The 16,728-nt window shown below is 35.0% G+C and overlaps 1 protein-coding gene across 1 annotated transcript in view; it reads left to right on the top strand.

Moving 5' to 3' along the window:
• The window catches only part of PDE3A (phosphodiesterase 3A), a 357,534-nt gene that overhangs the window by 200,277 nt on the left and 140,529 nt on the right, over positions 1-16,728 (top strand). The window contains exon 2 of the mRNA XM_003405678.4: positions 9,711-9,761. Coding sequence (XP_003405726.2) covers positions 9,711-9,761 — 51 coding nt within the window. The remainder of the gene's footprint in view (positions 1-9,710; positions 9,762-16,728) is intronic.

Below are 16,728 nucleotides of genomic sequence, written 5' to 3'. Positions count from 1 at the left end.
TTGGTTAGTTATGTGACTATTTTACCTCTGTTAACTCATTTCCATTTCCACAAGATAGGGATCACATGCCTCTACTTTTTTTTTTTTTCTTTTTTTAATGAGAGGGAATAAGGTGTAAGAAAAGTATTTGTAAAACTGTTTAAAATTTTTTCAAAATGCGTTCCATGGAACAGTGCTAATCTCTCTTGAAACAAAAGGATTCGATGATCAAATACTTTTGGAATCGTTAAAGTTCCTTTGCTTTAAGACTTCTTTAAAGTTTTAACATGCTAAAATGCATTGGGAATATCTGTGGATAAATAATATTATGCAGAATTTTTCAAGCTTATTTTGCTTTATTGCTATTTTTTCATAGACTATCTCACAGGAAAACACTAAATAAAGCAGGAGACTGATGTGATTGCATCCGTAGTAGTAGTATTGCTGAAAGCGTAAACGCGCAATAGAAGTTACCAAAAAACCCATGGAATCAAGATTGGCAAGATGTATTAAGTAAAAATTATAGAAGTTATTATATTTGTAGGATCAGTGGCAGCATATGTATTTAGGATAATGCTTGTTATTATGGTAACAGACAGAAATAGAACTATGGAAACATTTTAAACCAGAGTGTGGGAACATCATTGCTGTCTTTATCAGAAATAGATATAGAACTTATAATAGAGACGTGGGATTTTGAAATCTAAAATAGTGCTTATCAAATTTATACTGACATCAACACTGGAATCTAGGAATCAAGATCAGGAATTTATTCTCTGCCAAGTAGATGGAATTTAGTTTGTTATCAACCAAGGAGAAAGGGAAAAAATATCTTCATTTCTGTCATTCAATGCCTTACTGTTTTCAGACCCTCTCAGTGCTTTCTAAGGTTGTTCCTGGGTGGCACAAATGATTCATTGCTTGACTACTAGCCAGAAGGTTGGTGGTTCAAACTTTCTCGGTGGTGCCTGAGAAGACAGGCCTGTGATCTGCTTCCAAACGGTCACCACCTTGAAAACCCTTTGGAGTAGTTCTACTCTACACACATGGGGTTGCTATGAGTCAGAGTTGACTTAATGGCAACTAACAACAACAACAATTTCTAAGGAGGGTAGATTCTAAGGAGTGCTTTCGTCTGCTAACTTGTCTCAAGACCAAGATAGAGAGCATAAGAGAAAGCTAAATTATTCTGGAAAAGTCGAGGAGATTTAGATCCTAGGAAAGATCCTTGAGAGAGGAATGGCTGGGGCCAAGAAGCTGAAAAAAGACCTGCTTCCCCCACCTCTCTGCAAGGTAAAAGGCAAGAGATGGTGACTGGCTGCAAAAATACATCAACAAATCAACAAATAAATAAATGAGAGGGAGAAAGAGAACAAGAAAGCTTTGGGAAGCCCTTGGAGATATCTAACTGGATATTTTCATGGTCCTGTGTTATATCCTGCATGATGTAACCGTATTCTTTCTCCCCATGAAATCTTCAATAAAATCAATGTCACTTGACAATGCTTTGTAGAGTGGGATTCATTATGGGGATGGGGAGATGTGAAGTGCCCAGACTTGCTTTAAGGTAGGCTGTGGGTAAAAACTGAGGCTTCTGCTCTCATCTGGTTTAGCCAAAAGAGGGTGATGTACTCTACCAGTTTCTGAATTAAGTTATAAAGGAGGATAAATTTTCTTCAGTGCCACCTGTGTTAATCTTCAAGCCCCAGTGTAGAAACCTGGAGAGTTGGGTGACTATGTGTGGGAGCTTTAGGGATTCTGTTTGCCCATTTAGCCCAGGACCCTAGACCAAATGCAGATCTCAACTGTCTTTTTTCTAAAGAACGCAATGTAGGCTTGACCTTCTTGCTCTGTTGATAAGAAGAGGTGAAGGAGAGAAATATCAAGAAATAAGAGCAGTTCCCCTAAAGGACTAGACAAGATCTTAGCTGGCCAACACTACTCACAACAGATCTTTCTGATGCAGTGAACTGTCCTCTAATAGATAGAGCAGGGACAGTAAGGAGCCCTAGGCCCATCTTCTCACATGGAATTCTTAAGAAAAAAGATAAGTAGTAAAGGGGTTAAAGAACAGAGTATGCCAAAGGAAGAATCCAAAGGGAACATACCAAGGTTAAAGAAGAACTTTCAATTTACTTATCAAATTGAAAACTCCAGGCTCATCACAGTAAATGTGGAGTTTGAAGACAAGCCCCCACTCTTATACATTTTATGACTTTATTGAAAATCGAAACATGTACATAAAAGATAAAATAAAAATTTTCAGAATGCGATCTGTGCTATGGCTAATATAAGGGTGCCTTTTTGGAGTGTACATGCTCCATAAACTCTTGTGATGTGGAATAAAATTAAGAGTTTGAGGAAAGGAAAATTCCTGGTCCATTAGTATTTCTCAAGAGAATGTACTTTGTAATTTTTAATTAATGGAGCTAATGATTAAATTTTGGAGGAATTTTATACTAAGAGAAAGGAGTAAATTATAAATGTATATACATATAATTAAAAAGATCCAATTCCTTTTTAAAATTTGAATTTAGGGACACTTTGCTGTTCCCCAGATGTACCCTTCCTGCTTCTGACTCAGGGTCTTTGCCTCATCTCTTTACTCTGCCTGGCGGGCTCTTCCCCCAGATAGCTGTATGTCTGGCTCTCTCATATCAAGAAGTTCTCTGATAAAATACCGCTTTATCAGAAAGCATTTCCCCAATTTACTTACGTAAAATTAGCCCTGCTCCTAGTCCACACCCTCCGTCACCCACTCACTTTCCATCCTTTTACTCTGCTCTGAGCTTATTCTAGGTGTATTTTATGTTTACTTGCTTAACTTCTCTCTCTCTTCACTAGAATGTAAGAGCCAGGAGAACAGAGCTGCATCTTGTTTTATGCACCAATGTATAATGTATGCCCAGAACAGTGCCTGAGGAGCCCTGATGGTGCAATGGTTAAGCACCGGGCTGCTAACTGAAAGGTTGGTTGTTCAGATCTTTATGGGAGCAGATCACCAGGGGCTCCCGTAAAGAGGATAGCTTAGAAAACTCTGTGGAGCAGCTCTACTCTGTCACATGACTCTCTATGAGTTGGAATCGACTCCATGGCACCTAACAACAATAAGATGGTGCTTAGCACATAACAACAACACCAACAACAAAAAACCATTGCCATCCAGTTGATTCCAACTCATAGCGACCCTATAGGTCAGAGTAAAACTGCCCCATAGAGTTTCCAAGAAGCAGCTGGTGGATTCGAACTGCCGACCTTTTGGTTAGCAGCCGTAGCACTTAACCACTAGGCCACCAGGGTTTCCAGCACATAATAAATATTTGCTTAATAAATAAATGATGAAAAAAGGGGATTTGTGTAGTATTACGTATATTATTTTTATGTGTTTTCAAAAATATGTTTTAGTAGTTTTCAAAGAGTGGAAAAGACACGAATAGTTTTCTTGAGAGAAATGTAAGGATAACAGTGGTGCCCATTACTCTCCACCGCTGCCTTTTCATGTGGAAATCCCCTTGCCTCATTATGCACTTGCAAAGGATCATGTTTTGTTTCACATCTCGATCCTGCAGCTATTAACCCTTCAGCCTTAGCTATGGTGATGTTTTTTTCTCCTGAGGAGTCCCTAAAAAGGCATTCATTTTTATACAAATGAGAAAACAATAGGAGAAAACAGTACTAGGAAAAATATATAAACATTAAAGGCAAATGTTTTACCTATGAAATATACTTTCAATTATCTTCATTTCTCATGTTGTGATTAAAAATATCTCTGCTTGGATAGAACCTTTTTGTTTCCAGGCTGACTTCTCCTTTGCTTCTCCTGTGAACTTTTTAAATTCTGTGTTTGGCAGCAGCCTTGTTTTCCTTGGAACCAAGTACTGTGTAGCATACTGTTAGCTGAAGGCTGTGATGTAGAAATTTATTATTAAATATAAAAGAGGGAAGAATTTATTCCATAAGGGTGAAAATGGCTTAGACAGTGTCAAGAAGTTAGGATTTACAAAATGCTTCATACAACAGATTGGGTTTATCTTCAAGGAAGCATACTGTGTTTCCAAGGAATGAATTCAAGGGTCTACATTTTGCCTACCCAGTTATCTCGAACTGTTAAGGGGGAATGAGTACTCTTTTTTGAGGGTCACTTCATTCAGATGGAAGTGTTTTGTTTCCCATGTGTAGGTGTGACCTTGGTGACCAATGTAACCCCAGACCTTCTGCTAAGATGCTTATAAAAATGTCATTACCCAGAGGAATAATCACAGTTAAATGGCCGAGAGGTATTTATAATAGATGGTGAGAGACAAAAATTTTTTTCCCCCTGAATTAAGTAGTCTCGTGCTTTTTTGTCAACTAGAATATTTGAATTTCTTATTTTTATTTCACATTTTCAACCTGTGTGTGTGTGTCTGTCTCTCTTTCTCAATATCACAGGCATTCCTCCTCCAAAGAAGGTGTTGTATCACGTTAATAAATTTTCTGACTCTTTTCCCAGAATTCCTTAGGTATCAGGCTGCTATTCATTTCTCTTTAAAGTTTAGGCCAGATGAATTATATTGAAAAAAGAAAAAATAATTCCACCCTAGATCTGTTTTCACTTCTACTCTTTATTGCCCATGACCCATTTATGTCTTATCGAACCCCGTGATAATATCTAAGGACTTCCTTTGGTCTTCTGGAATTTAACACTGTTCCTACCTGTTAGATTCAAAGAATGGTTTGACTTTCCCATTTATACAACATCAACATTGATTTTTTTCCTAATATGGAAATTCTTTGACTTCATTGTGAAAACTCTCTTCAGTGTTTAACTGATCGATATTTTTTATTTGTCCTAATATAATCATTGGTCAAGGGAGTGGGCATAGAGAACAGGGAGGTGTCTCTGAACTTCCTAAAAAGTTTAGCCAATGGTTCTGCTTTAAAACAAATGCATACCAGTGTTCTAATGCTTTAATTTAAATAGTCTGTGATATTAAATGAATATATTCAGCCACTCTATCACACTGTGGTTGGTTTTTTAAAAGCACACAGAAAACATTTTGCTTATTTTAGTTTTTGGTCCACGATCTGTGGTCGGTGCTCCTAAAACAATAAAATAAATTTTATGTGCAAATATGATAAAAAGTCATGTGCTGTTAGGCACCTCCCCTTGCTCCCACATCCTCTACCCTACCTCTCATCTAGTGCCAAGTGTACTGTCATCATGGAGGAGAGTACAGGTAGACCCAGACTATGACTTATTGGAGTTACAGGGGGCCGCACTTACATCTTATCGTTAGTAATATGTGCTGCATACAATGTTTTGCCACGTAATTTGCTGACGTTATCATCTCAGACGTTCACTCACGGATGTTCAGTGTTATAATTTGTAAAGATACTGGTTTAAAAAAAAAAGGCAGTAATAACGAAAACTAAAAAAATAAATTATTCACCTTACGTCAGAACTGACTTACAACAGGGCCATCAGAACAGAACCCTTCTGTAAGTCAGGGGCTTACCTGTATATGGTAAAGCCCTTGTAAGATTTCAAGTTCATAGAGGGGAAAAAATCCTATTGATTTCTTTTGACTCTCTTCTTATTAAATAGAGAACATTCCAGTATCTCATTGTCATATGCAGTTTGTTCCTTTTTAGATTATATTTCATACAGCATGCAGATTTCTGTAGTTTTTATTAGTTTGAAAAAAGTAGTAATAAGGTACGTTAAAAGCTATTACCACATGTTCAGTCAACTCATGCTTTTCAAATATAATAAAATGAGAATATAATAAGATTTGTATATATAACATAGTAAGATAAGATATAATAAAATTCCTCTACCTTGACTCTCTTTCATTAGCTTATTGTATAAGACTAAGAAATAATTCTCTCAGAATACATCAACCCATTCGGCCAATTGAAAACGTTGAGTTTAGAGAGTGAATTTTTTAGAGATTTATAAATCCTGGTTTGTTAATTACCAAACCGATCTTCTGTAATTAGTTATGATCCAAATGAGTTTACATTTTGATTGTTATTGCTCTTTACTAAATTCATCATCTTTAAGTAGTTAATGGCAGAGGACAGTGAATTCTGTGCTCTTCTGATTTTAGTTCTAGTCACGGAGGAATGTTACCTCTGGACTTACTATCTGCCATCCTCAAATATCCTCTCAATCAAATTGGATTATAATTTGTGTTTTTGAAATTTATTCACGTCTCTTTTCTCTGATACTCATGCATAATAGAATTTAGCCAGTTATCTTGTTAATTTAATTTAATTAGAAAAGCGGATAATAGCCATAGCTGTCAGCTTTTTATAAAAGTATTTTTTTCAGAATTCCTTAGGTATCATTCTGCTATTCATTTCTAGTCTAAATAAAGTGAGAGAGAAGCCGTTTGCTTAAAAATAATTTTTCTCTAACAAACAGTATCATACTCGAGTTTGTCATCTCTTTGAAGTTGCCAAAATCAAGTATCTTTAGTCTTCCTATTACAAGTCCATGGGCAGTGCAAATGGTTAAGCACTCGGCTGCTAACCAAAAGGGTGATTGGTTTGAACCTACCCGGAAGCATCTTGTAAGAAAGGATTGCCGATTTGCTTCTGAAAGATCATAGCCGTGAAACCCTATGGAGTGTGGTTCTACTCTGAAACACACGTGTTCACCGTGACTCAGAATCAACACAATAGCAACTAGTTTGGTTTCGGTTAGTGTTCTTACTGTGATGGAAGATAGTTTCAAGACCCCAATAAGGCAGATGGTTGAAATTTGTCAAGAACTGTTTCTGAAAATTCAGGTTAACTAATTAAATATTCTTGATATGTTTCTAAATTATGCTATTTATTTCATTAGTTAATTGGTATTTGTGAACCTCACTATAATGAACTTTAAATTGGTAGTAAAGAATATTTGCTACCAGATGTAATGCCAATAAATCCAGAAATTAAAAAAAATAATAATATAAAGCATTAAAAAAAATTCAACTATGTAACCATTCAATATGTAATGATTTTCTGGGCTAATAGTGTGCTAGCCAAACTATAATTAATCATTGCAATAATCTCAAGGCTAATGCTATGCAGTGATTATGTCTTTAAAATATAAATAGCTTAAAATCACTTTGTAATACCTTTCACTTATTATTCCATGAGCATTTCTTATGTAATTAAAAAAAAAAAAAAGGACCTTAAAAGTTGGATTTTAATAGGTATATAGTATTCTTTCTATACTGTCATTTATTGGATAGTTATCCCTTCGTTGGATAACACAGTGATTCACACATTGTAATTGCTGTATTTTTATATGTTGATTCAAAGAGTATGAAATTTTAAGAGTATTTGATATGTATTAAAATGGGTATTTTATAAACCAATATATAATGTATGTAGTGTGTGTGTCAATAGAAGCCCCAGTGGCACAGTGGTTAAGTGCTCAGCTGCTAACCAAAAGGTCAGAGGTTAGACTATTTGAACCCACCAGCAGCCCCACAGGAGAAAAGACCTATCTGTTCCTGTAAAGCCTAGGAAACCCTATGGGGCAATTCTACTCTGTCCTATGGGGTCTCTATGAGTTGGAATCAATGGCACATAACAACACGTGTAAATATGTGTGTGTAAATACATATTACATACTTGCAATACATATGCTAACTTATGTCTTTAGATCCTTACCAAATATTCAGCATTATCAATTTACTAATTTGATAGGGAAGAGTAGAATCTTGTTATTGTTTATACTAAATTTCTTTCACTTTCAAAAACGAACAAAAAAACAAAAAAACCTGTTGCCATCGAGTCGATTGTGACTCATAGTGACCCTATAGGGCAGAGAAGAACTGCCCCATAGGGTTTCCAAGGAGCAGCTGGTGGATTTGAGCTGCTGACCTTTTTTGTTAGCAGCTGAGCACTTAACCACTGCACCACCAGGGCCCCTACATTTTCAAGGAAGTTAAATTTCTTTCTTCTGTAAATTATTCTTATCCTTTCCTATATTTTCCCCAACTTCCTACTAGGATTATAGTTTTTTTTTTTTTTTTGTAATTTGTCATTGTTTTTAGTGTACTGAGGATATTATTTATCCTTTACCTGTACGAGGGTGGGCAGGGGAGGGTGGTTGCCATGAGTCAGAATCAACTAGAAGGTAACTAACAACAACAACAACCATTTACTGCAGATATTTTGCCAGCGTGACGTTTGTGCATATATTCTAAGTTTTTATGTAGCCAGATCAATTGATCTTTCCTTCTGTGATATTTTTCTTTCAAGTTGGAAAATCTGTATTCCAAGATAGGTTCAATATTTACTTTAATTTTATTTCATTTTATACTTATGCTTTTATTTTTTAAATTTAAGTCTTTCAAATATATCTAGAGTTTATATTAATGTATTTTATTATGTTATAATATTCGGATCTATTTTTCAGAATTAATTTCTTGTTTTCATTTTTTGAATAATTCCCCAAATAACCCTTGATTTTTCATATTTTCTTTTCCAGTTTTGTTGCTACACGTATTTGAGTTTTTTTCTCAAAATTGTCTACTATGTTTCATTAATTTATATTTTGATTCTTAACCCATTATCACATAATTAGGGTTATAAAAGTTATGTATTTTTTTAATAACTCTTGGGGCATTTTCATTTCTATTAACATTTCTAGCAGATTTTCATGTGTTTATTCTCTCCAATGAAATTTAGGTTCTTCTTTTTTTTTTTCAATTTCCTACGAAAAATGCTATTAACTTTTAATAACAATCGAGTTAAATCTGTAAGATATTTTAGGGAAAATCTAACCCTTAAAGGTTTTATAAAATTTAGTATGTCCATCAATGAAATTATACCATACTTTGTATGTGGTTATCACACATTTCTTGATTATACTATTCAAAGTTTTATTATCTTTTTGTTTGTTTGTTTTATTGTGAACTTTTTTTTTTATTATCTATTAAGGAGTTACTGCTGTATGTAGAAAAGCTAGTAATTTATATAAATATGTTGGGTAGTCCACCATGTTGGTGTGCTAGTTTAGTAATTATAAAAAGTTCTTCAGTTGGTATTCATGAATAGTGAGTGTCTAGATAGATGAATGGAGTCTCTCTCCTCTCATTTGATATGTTGTATTTCCTTAAAATCTTTTTGGTTAAGTGTATTTTTTCAATAAATATATATTAGACTTCCTGAGCAGTCTCTGTTTTATGTAAATCTATATTTTGTGACTTTGAGGGCATATTTCATATTAAATAATTTCACTCCTTAGAACTCTTATAATTTTTGTGATATTATCTGTACGGAACTTAAAAATATTAAAATGTTTTGGCCTTCCCGTTATTGCCATGACAGTAGATTAAGCTGCACTAGTGGATTACTTCAGCATATTTTCCTAATAAAGTAGAGGCTTAATGATATGCAAATAAAGCTTTACGCAGTTTAGCATCTGTGTAGGATGTTCCTGACAAAGAACAACAAAACTGTACCTTATCAAATTCCTTTTAATGCGCAATAGTGTTAAAAAAAAAAAAAATTTTTTTTTTTTTTCATGTTAAAGCACTCTCTAAAACAACTAGATGTTGCAATGTTAGCTAAACCAGTAGTTTATTACTTCAGGTAAGTAATTTACTCCTGATGGTTTTTCAAGTCCTTACTATTAAAATACGGATTTCAAAAGCCTAGTTATTCCTTAAAAGAAAGAGTAAGAACATTTGCCATGCAAAATAAGTGCCATTTAATTTACTGTAATTATTACATTATCTTTACAGCTCATGGGGCATTCGGAATGGGACCATAAGCGAGGGCAAAGAGGATCCCAGGTAAGTTTCTTTTCCTTTTCTTTGACTGATTTTGTTTCTTAACACTTTGAATGAGCCATGGGTTTTCTAAAACTCAAGAAATAATAATAAGTAGAGAGAGGAACAGACAAAATAATCATGCCATTTGTTTTTATTTAGGTTAGCTGTAATTAAAGTCTGGATTTCAAACCCCAAAGGCAGATGCCAGTGTATTCGTCCTAAGAGCTTTCTGGTATCCCAGATTGGTTGTGTTTACATGAATGTCGATTTTATATTCATCTTGTCTCTGCGGAATACATTTTGATCAACAGCCCACTTTCTTGATTTTATTCACTTCCTTTGATAATTTCTGTACGTATTTTGTTCTTTTCTCTGTCTTCCTGTTTTTGGTTAAATATTTTGAAATATAATCAGACAAAACCCTGAACTAATTAGAGTTTTGTCTCTAAATAACTGTCTTAGTCTTAGGGAAATAGAAAGATGAAAGGACCTATTATTTTTGAAAAGAAACAAATTTGAAACCTTCCTATATTTACCAGACTGTTTTCATTGTCTGACTTTATGTCTTAGGCAAGGAGAAAAGCTTCCATGACGCATTTATGCTTTTTAATGACCTAATTAGACAATGTGGATTTGTTTTGCTTCCATAATTGCTTTGCCTGACGGAGTAAAGGCTGAGTTTTAAATTAAGAAAATTATCTCTTCTCCTAGGGTATTCTGTGAAGAAATATAAAAATAATTTATCTCATAACAGCCTAAGTTTACCTGACTGTAAACATGTCAAATAAAAATTAGATGGTGGAACATCTTTACCTCTGTTGCTCTCATTTTATATTTGGCACTAAAGAGGACTGTTAAAAGAAATAGAGTTTGATGTTCGATACTGTATATGAAAGTTTATTATGAAGTGTATGCTTCTCCCAAGTGTTTTACAAATCTTACGTGTACTTGTGTTGTTATTAAGTTTGCATGGGTAGCTGAATTTAATTTAGGTCCCTGGGAAAACAAAACCAAGTGAATGAATTATTTTTAATTAAGATTTTAATAGCTAAGATTTTATTTTTGTCCATTATCAATTTGATTAGTAAATTGATACTTAGCCATGTTGCCGTCAAGTCGATTCTGACTCATAGCGACCCTATAGGACAGAGTAGAGCTGCCACTTAGGGTTTCCAAGGCTGTAATCTTTACAGACATCTTACTCCCAAGGAGTGGCTAGTTGGTTTGAACCACTGACCTTTCAGTTAGCAGCTGAGCACTTAACCATTGTGCTACCGTATAAACCAATCCAACTAAATTACTATTATTCAGAATTTATACCTTGCCTTCTTTCTATTACTCTCAGTTCTACTTCCCCTTTTTCTCTGCCAACTCCTTCTGCACACAGTGTAATATTTTAAATCAGAATTTGAATGCTTTTATGCTGCTAGGTACGTATCAAGTGTGAACTTAATGTACAGTAGATGCTTTGTGATTCTAAACTAACAAAAGTACAGATGAGCACAAGTAAGGAACAACAGAATTCCATGGATTCTGATTATTGCCACCAAAGACACTTTGATACCTAAAACATGCCAAGTAAAATGTTGAGGACGGGCCGCTTTAGAGTAATGTAATGCTGCATTAAAAAAAAAAAAAAAAAAAGTTGAAAATATATATTGTTTATTCACCAAGTATCTTTTATCTTCAGTTTTGGTTTAGACACCCTGTCAATATAAATTGAAAAACAAATCTCACAAAAATTCACCATTGCTTGTGATCATTATAATCATGAAAAACACGGAACAAATATGAAAGATATTCCAGATATTGCACATAGTTAGAAAACTTCAGAATTCCACATACACACACAAAAAATTTCAGAAATAAAATTTGATTGTATTTGAAAACCTAAAGTGGTTCTCAGAAGCAAAGGAATTAGAACATCCTTGCTTGAATTACCATTAAAAGCATCGCGGCCTTGGATCTCCCAACTAGGAGGATAACTATTCCAAATGTAGTATAAATTTAACCCACTTAATTTCCTCAACTCAGATAAAATTATTAAGGTAAAAAGCAGACCACATACACATGCAAAGCGATACTCAACAGCAACAAAAAACATGATTCTCTGGAAATTCCAGCTAGAAAAATTAAGCATTAAGTTATGACCTCTTATCTAATGGAGCCCCGGTGGTGCAGTGGTTAAACTCTTGGCTGCTACCCAAAAGATCGAGGGTTCGAATCTGCCAGCTGCAGCACGGGAAAAAGATGCAGCAGTCTGCTTGCATAAAGACTGCAGCCTTGGAAACCCTATGGGGCAGTTCTACTCTGTCCTATAGGGTCGCTACAAATTGGAATCGGCTAGAAGGTAATGGGTTTCTTTGTGTTTATCTAAAAAAAAAAAAAAAAGGCAGGATATTTATGTTTTAAATAATTGATCCCTTCTTATATTGCCCTCATTTCCTTGAATAATGTGTCTAAAGCCTTTCAGCATTTCAAAGGGAATTTCAGACAGGCTGTTTGAGCACAGATCTCTTAATATTTTATTAATATACTCCAAGGTCTCACTTAAATCCCATCCCAGTTTAGTTTAATTTAGGACAGATTTTTAAGCACTGACTCTGTGTAGAACACTGTTATAGTTCTTATATGGAAGAAAGACTAAATGACAAGATCACAGCTTTCTAAAGGCTCATTTTAGTTTAATTTAGGACAGATTTTTAAGCACTGACCCTGTGTAGAACACTGTTATAGTTCTTATATGGAAGAAAGACTAAATGACAAGATCACAGCTTTCTAAAGGCTCATTAATTATGGTTGGAAACAGAGACAGACAGTTATATGCAATATTAAATATATACACAAAGTCTTATAAGAGTTCAGGTGAAAGAGAGTATTTATTCCTCCCTTGCAGAACTAGAAAACACTTCTTAGAGGTGGTGATGTCTGAGAAGAGCCTTCAAGAATGATTAAGGTTTCAAAAGTACAAATAGAGGGAAAAGTGGATGGAAAAGGTTGAGTAAAAGCCTAAACTGGAATGAGTGTGGGACAGGTTTGGATGTGTGCGAATTTTCTTTATAACTGCTATCTTAACACTTATTCCAAGGAAAATGTTGCAGGGGCTTCTGTGAAGGAAGAATCCAGAGAATGCCATGAATAATTGAGTAATAAAAGAGAGGAAGTAAAGAGAGTCAGAAGTTTCAAACTGAGTACTTGAAGGATTAGTGCCATTAAAACAGAGCAGTTTAGAGGGAAGATGATGAGTTCCGTTCTAGCAATGTTAAGTGAGAAGTGATGATAACAGTTCCAAAACGGAATTTCAGGCAAATGCTTGTGATATTTGTGTGGTGTGCTGTAGCCAGAGCAGAGTAGAATATGTCAATTTGGATGTCACCTTGAGGTGACACAAGACATGGTATTTTTGATTACCTCACATGCATGCAAAAGCTGGACAATGAACAAGGAAGACTGAAGAAGAATTGATGCCTTTGAATTATGGTGTTGGCAGAGAATATCGAATATACCATAGAATGCCAGAAATACAAACAAGTCTGTCTTGGAAGAAATACAGGCAGAGTGTTCTTTGTAAGCGAGGATGGCGAGACTTTGTCTCTTGTATTTTGGAGAGATCAGTCCCTGGGGAAAGGCATCATACTTGGTAAAGTAGAAGGTCAGTGAAAAAGAGCAAGACCCTCAAGGAGGTGGATTGACACAGTGGCTACAACAATAAACTCCAACATAACAATGATTGTGGGGATGGCCACGACCAGGCAGTGTTTCGTTCTGTTGTACATAGTTTCGCTAGGAGTCAGAATGGACTTGATGACACCTAACAAAACAATTACAGATATGATTATTGAACTATATCAGAAGATAGACTGTCCAGAGAGGAATAGTAAAAGAAAAAAAAAAGGAGAGAAGAAAGGCTAATTCTTGGAGAATACTCACAGAAAGAGCTAGAAGGAGCCTGGAGAGAGAGAGTTAATATATACTAGTGAGACCAATTGGAGGAGAGAGGCTTCGAATCAAAAGTAGTGTACTATAAAGTTATACTAAGGAGATGGCTGAGACCAAAGTTTAAGGAAAGAAAAAAAAAGTAGAAAATGCCTTTGAATTTAAAATTATAAGGAGGACATTAGTGAGCTTTGAGAGTACAGTTTTGATAGCTAGGGAAGTCGTGGAAGGCAAAATACAGGAATTAAGAATTAATGTAAGATACTAAATAGAGTTCTCTTGGAGGAGTTTTGTTTTTTTCAAAAAGTTTAAGATTGAAGAAAAGATTGGCAGTAGAAGTGAGTGAAATTTCTTTTTATGTTAAAGTGAGATGCATGTCTTAATGCCAGAGGAAAAGGATCAGTGTAGGGAAGAAGACGTTGAAAATTCCTAAGAGATGGTTGATTGAGAACTGAGACAATAATGTGGTTCAAGGATAGGGAATCCTCATTCTTCCAAAGTAGCCCCTTTTTCACCTGTTTGTGTGTTTTCTTTTCACTGTACCCATCCCCCACTGCTGTTCATCCCAGTTCAGAAAAACTGGCCTTGTGCTGAAACAAAACCAGTGTAGGTGATTTTTCAAAAACAGATTGCCAATCCTTTCTTTTGTGGAACCTTGGGTGGACTGGAACTCCAGCTGTTCAGTTAGTAGCTGAGCACAGTAACCATTTGCACCACGCAGGGAATCCATTCTGAAACAGACTCCAACAAAAAGGAGAGATGAAGAAGCTTTGGGAAGAAAGTGGAGATACTGCTGTGGGAACAAGAAAGAAGAAAGAAATAGAGACAGATATTTCAAAGAAATGCTGTGAACCTCAGGGCTTCAACTTTTTTAGGAGAGAAAGGATGTATAAATTTGGGGATATAAAAGTAGAAAATTTTGAACGATGGAAAAGATAATGGATGAAAACGTTTTTGTTTTTAAGTATCCAAAAAAGGGGACTGGCTTGATGTCTGAGCAACAAGAAATGTCTAGTAAAAAGCAGAGAGCCGTCACAGATGTTGAGTGAGCAGCCTCCAAGACAAAATTTAACCTATTTTGCTTTGATTCAAAAGACACAAATATATGTCAGGCACTTTTTAGCCTTTGAAGAGTCAAACATGAATGAAACAAACCTAGCCTTCAAGTAGCTTATAGTTTTGTGTAAAGACAGCCTTAGGTTAGAGGATCAAAAAAAAAAAAAAAAAAAGGAAGCAAGTATTGAGGGTGTTAATCATTACCAGAAGACAGTTAAGCTCCTCTAGGCTTTCCCCCTAGGTACTTAATAAATATGGGCTTTTCTCAGATTTGCGTTAGTCCTCCAAAGCTATATTGGATGTGCATTATCACAGATAACAAGGTGCATATTTCACATCAAATACTTGTATAGAGAAATGCATGTCATGCTTCAGTTATATCATCCCAACTCTTAATTGCATAAGACTTTTTAGGCTAAGCAAGAATTTCATTTAGATTGGTTTATTCTACTCTATTCTCAACAGTTCTCTTACATAACTTGTCATTTCAGTCACAACTTCCTAGCTGATTTTTCTTCTTTCTTTTTTTTTTTTAAGTGTATACTCTCAAAGAGTAGATCATCCAAATATAGGAAAGATGCTAAATGATAAAAAAAAAAAAAAAAACTTCCAGCAGCACACAGAGCTTTTTATCTGGCAGCGTTCTCAGTAATACCAAATGAAGTCCAGGATAATATTCTCAGAAGGCAATTTGTCTTTTTTTTTCCTTTAAATTCTTGGAGGAAAGTTTTCCAATGAGAAGTTAAGAGAGGCATTAGAAAGCTGTTCTCTTTTGAAACGTTTAAAAGCGGTAGGAGGGGATTCCAGGGAGTAGAAGGTTTACTTATTGTTTAGATGAATGTCCTGCAGGGAAAAAAAAAAAATTCACTGTTGAGTTTATGAACTTCCTAACATGTTAATGTACTAGGAACCAGTAGTCCTTTTTTTTAACCAATAGTTAGAGACTTAAGACTATTTACCAAAGGAACGACTTTTTGTGTAATCCATCTAGTCCTCAAATGATTAATGCTTTTCTTTAGAGAAGGAAATTCTGGTATGTATATCCCTAAATAATTGATGTGTATGCGAAAGAAAGTTCTGAATATTCGGGAGGAAAAAAGAGTTAAAAATGCACTAGACAATCTGTGCTTAAAAATGACCTGTGACCTATTTGGTACCAGGCCTTTAGTTATCCACCAAGTACTGGAGGTTTCAAACTGTAAAACGTATAGAATAACAATTATCTACTTAGATCAGTTAGCTTTGTGGCACTATTTGAAATCTCAAAGATGAATTTATATGGGAAGTCATTTCATTATCTTGTCTACTTGGGTATTAATGCAATTATTTAAAAAACCCAGTGCTATCGAGTCAATTCTGACTCATAGAGACCCTATAGGACAGAGTAGAACTGCCCCATAGGGTTTCCAAGGAGCACCTGGTGGATTCGAACTGCTGACCTTTTGGTTAGCAGCCATAGCACTTAACCACTACACCACTAGGGTTTCCAAAGGTCTGTTAATAATACCTACTGAGGTTCACTAACCCAAGCATTTGCTAGTTGTCTAACTTGGTGTCAGGTAAATTCTTTTCTGGGTTAAATAACTTATTTTTTGATAAGAGAGTGTGTGAAGAATAATTTAAATGCCTTCCAGACTTACTTGGAATAACGCAGATAAATTTACTAAAATGAACTCAATTTAATATATTTTAGAAAGACAACTAGCCATATTTCCCAGGAATTTATGCCAAAGGATTAATTTGAAGGGATTGGGGACCCATTATTACATCTTCCAAAATGTCTGACGTATTACCGGTGAATAATGTATGCCCTGCATGGAGCTGCTAGTGTTACTTTTTCTGAAAGCATAATGGCCTTTATTTGTACTTCCTTTCTAGATGTTTAACTGATCCATACATAGATCAACCTAACAACTGTTAGTACTGCTTTAGAAATTATTTCAGTAATTGTTTCACTTTTTATATTTCTTCATGGAAAGCTTGTGTGTGTGTGTGT

Source organism: Loxodonta africana, chromosome 4, assembly GCF_030014295.1.
Source record: "Loxodonta africana isolate mLoxAfr1 chromosome 4, mLoxAfr1.hap2, whole genome shotgun sequence".
In the NCBI taxonomy this organism is placed as follows: Eukaryota; Metazoa; Chordata; class Mammalia; order Proboscidea; family Elephantidae; genus Loxodonta; species Loxodonta africana.
The sequence above is the reverse complement of the archived record's forward strand: the minus strand, read 5'-3'. Positions and strand labels throughout refer to the sequence as shown.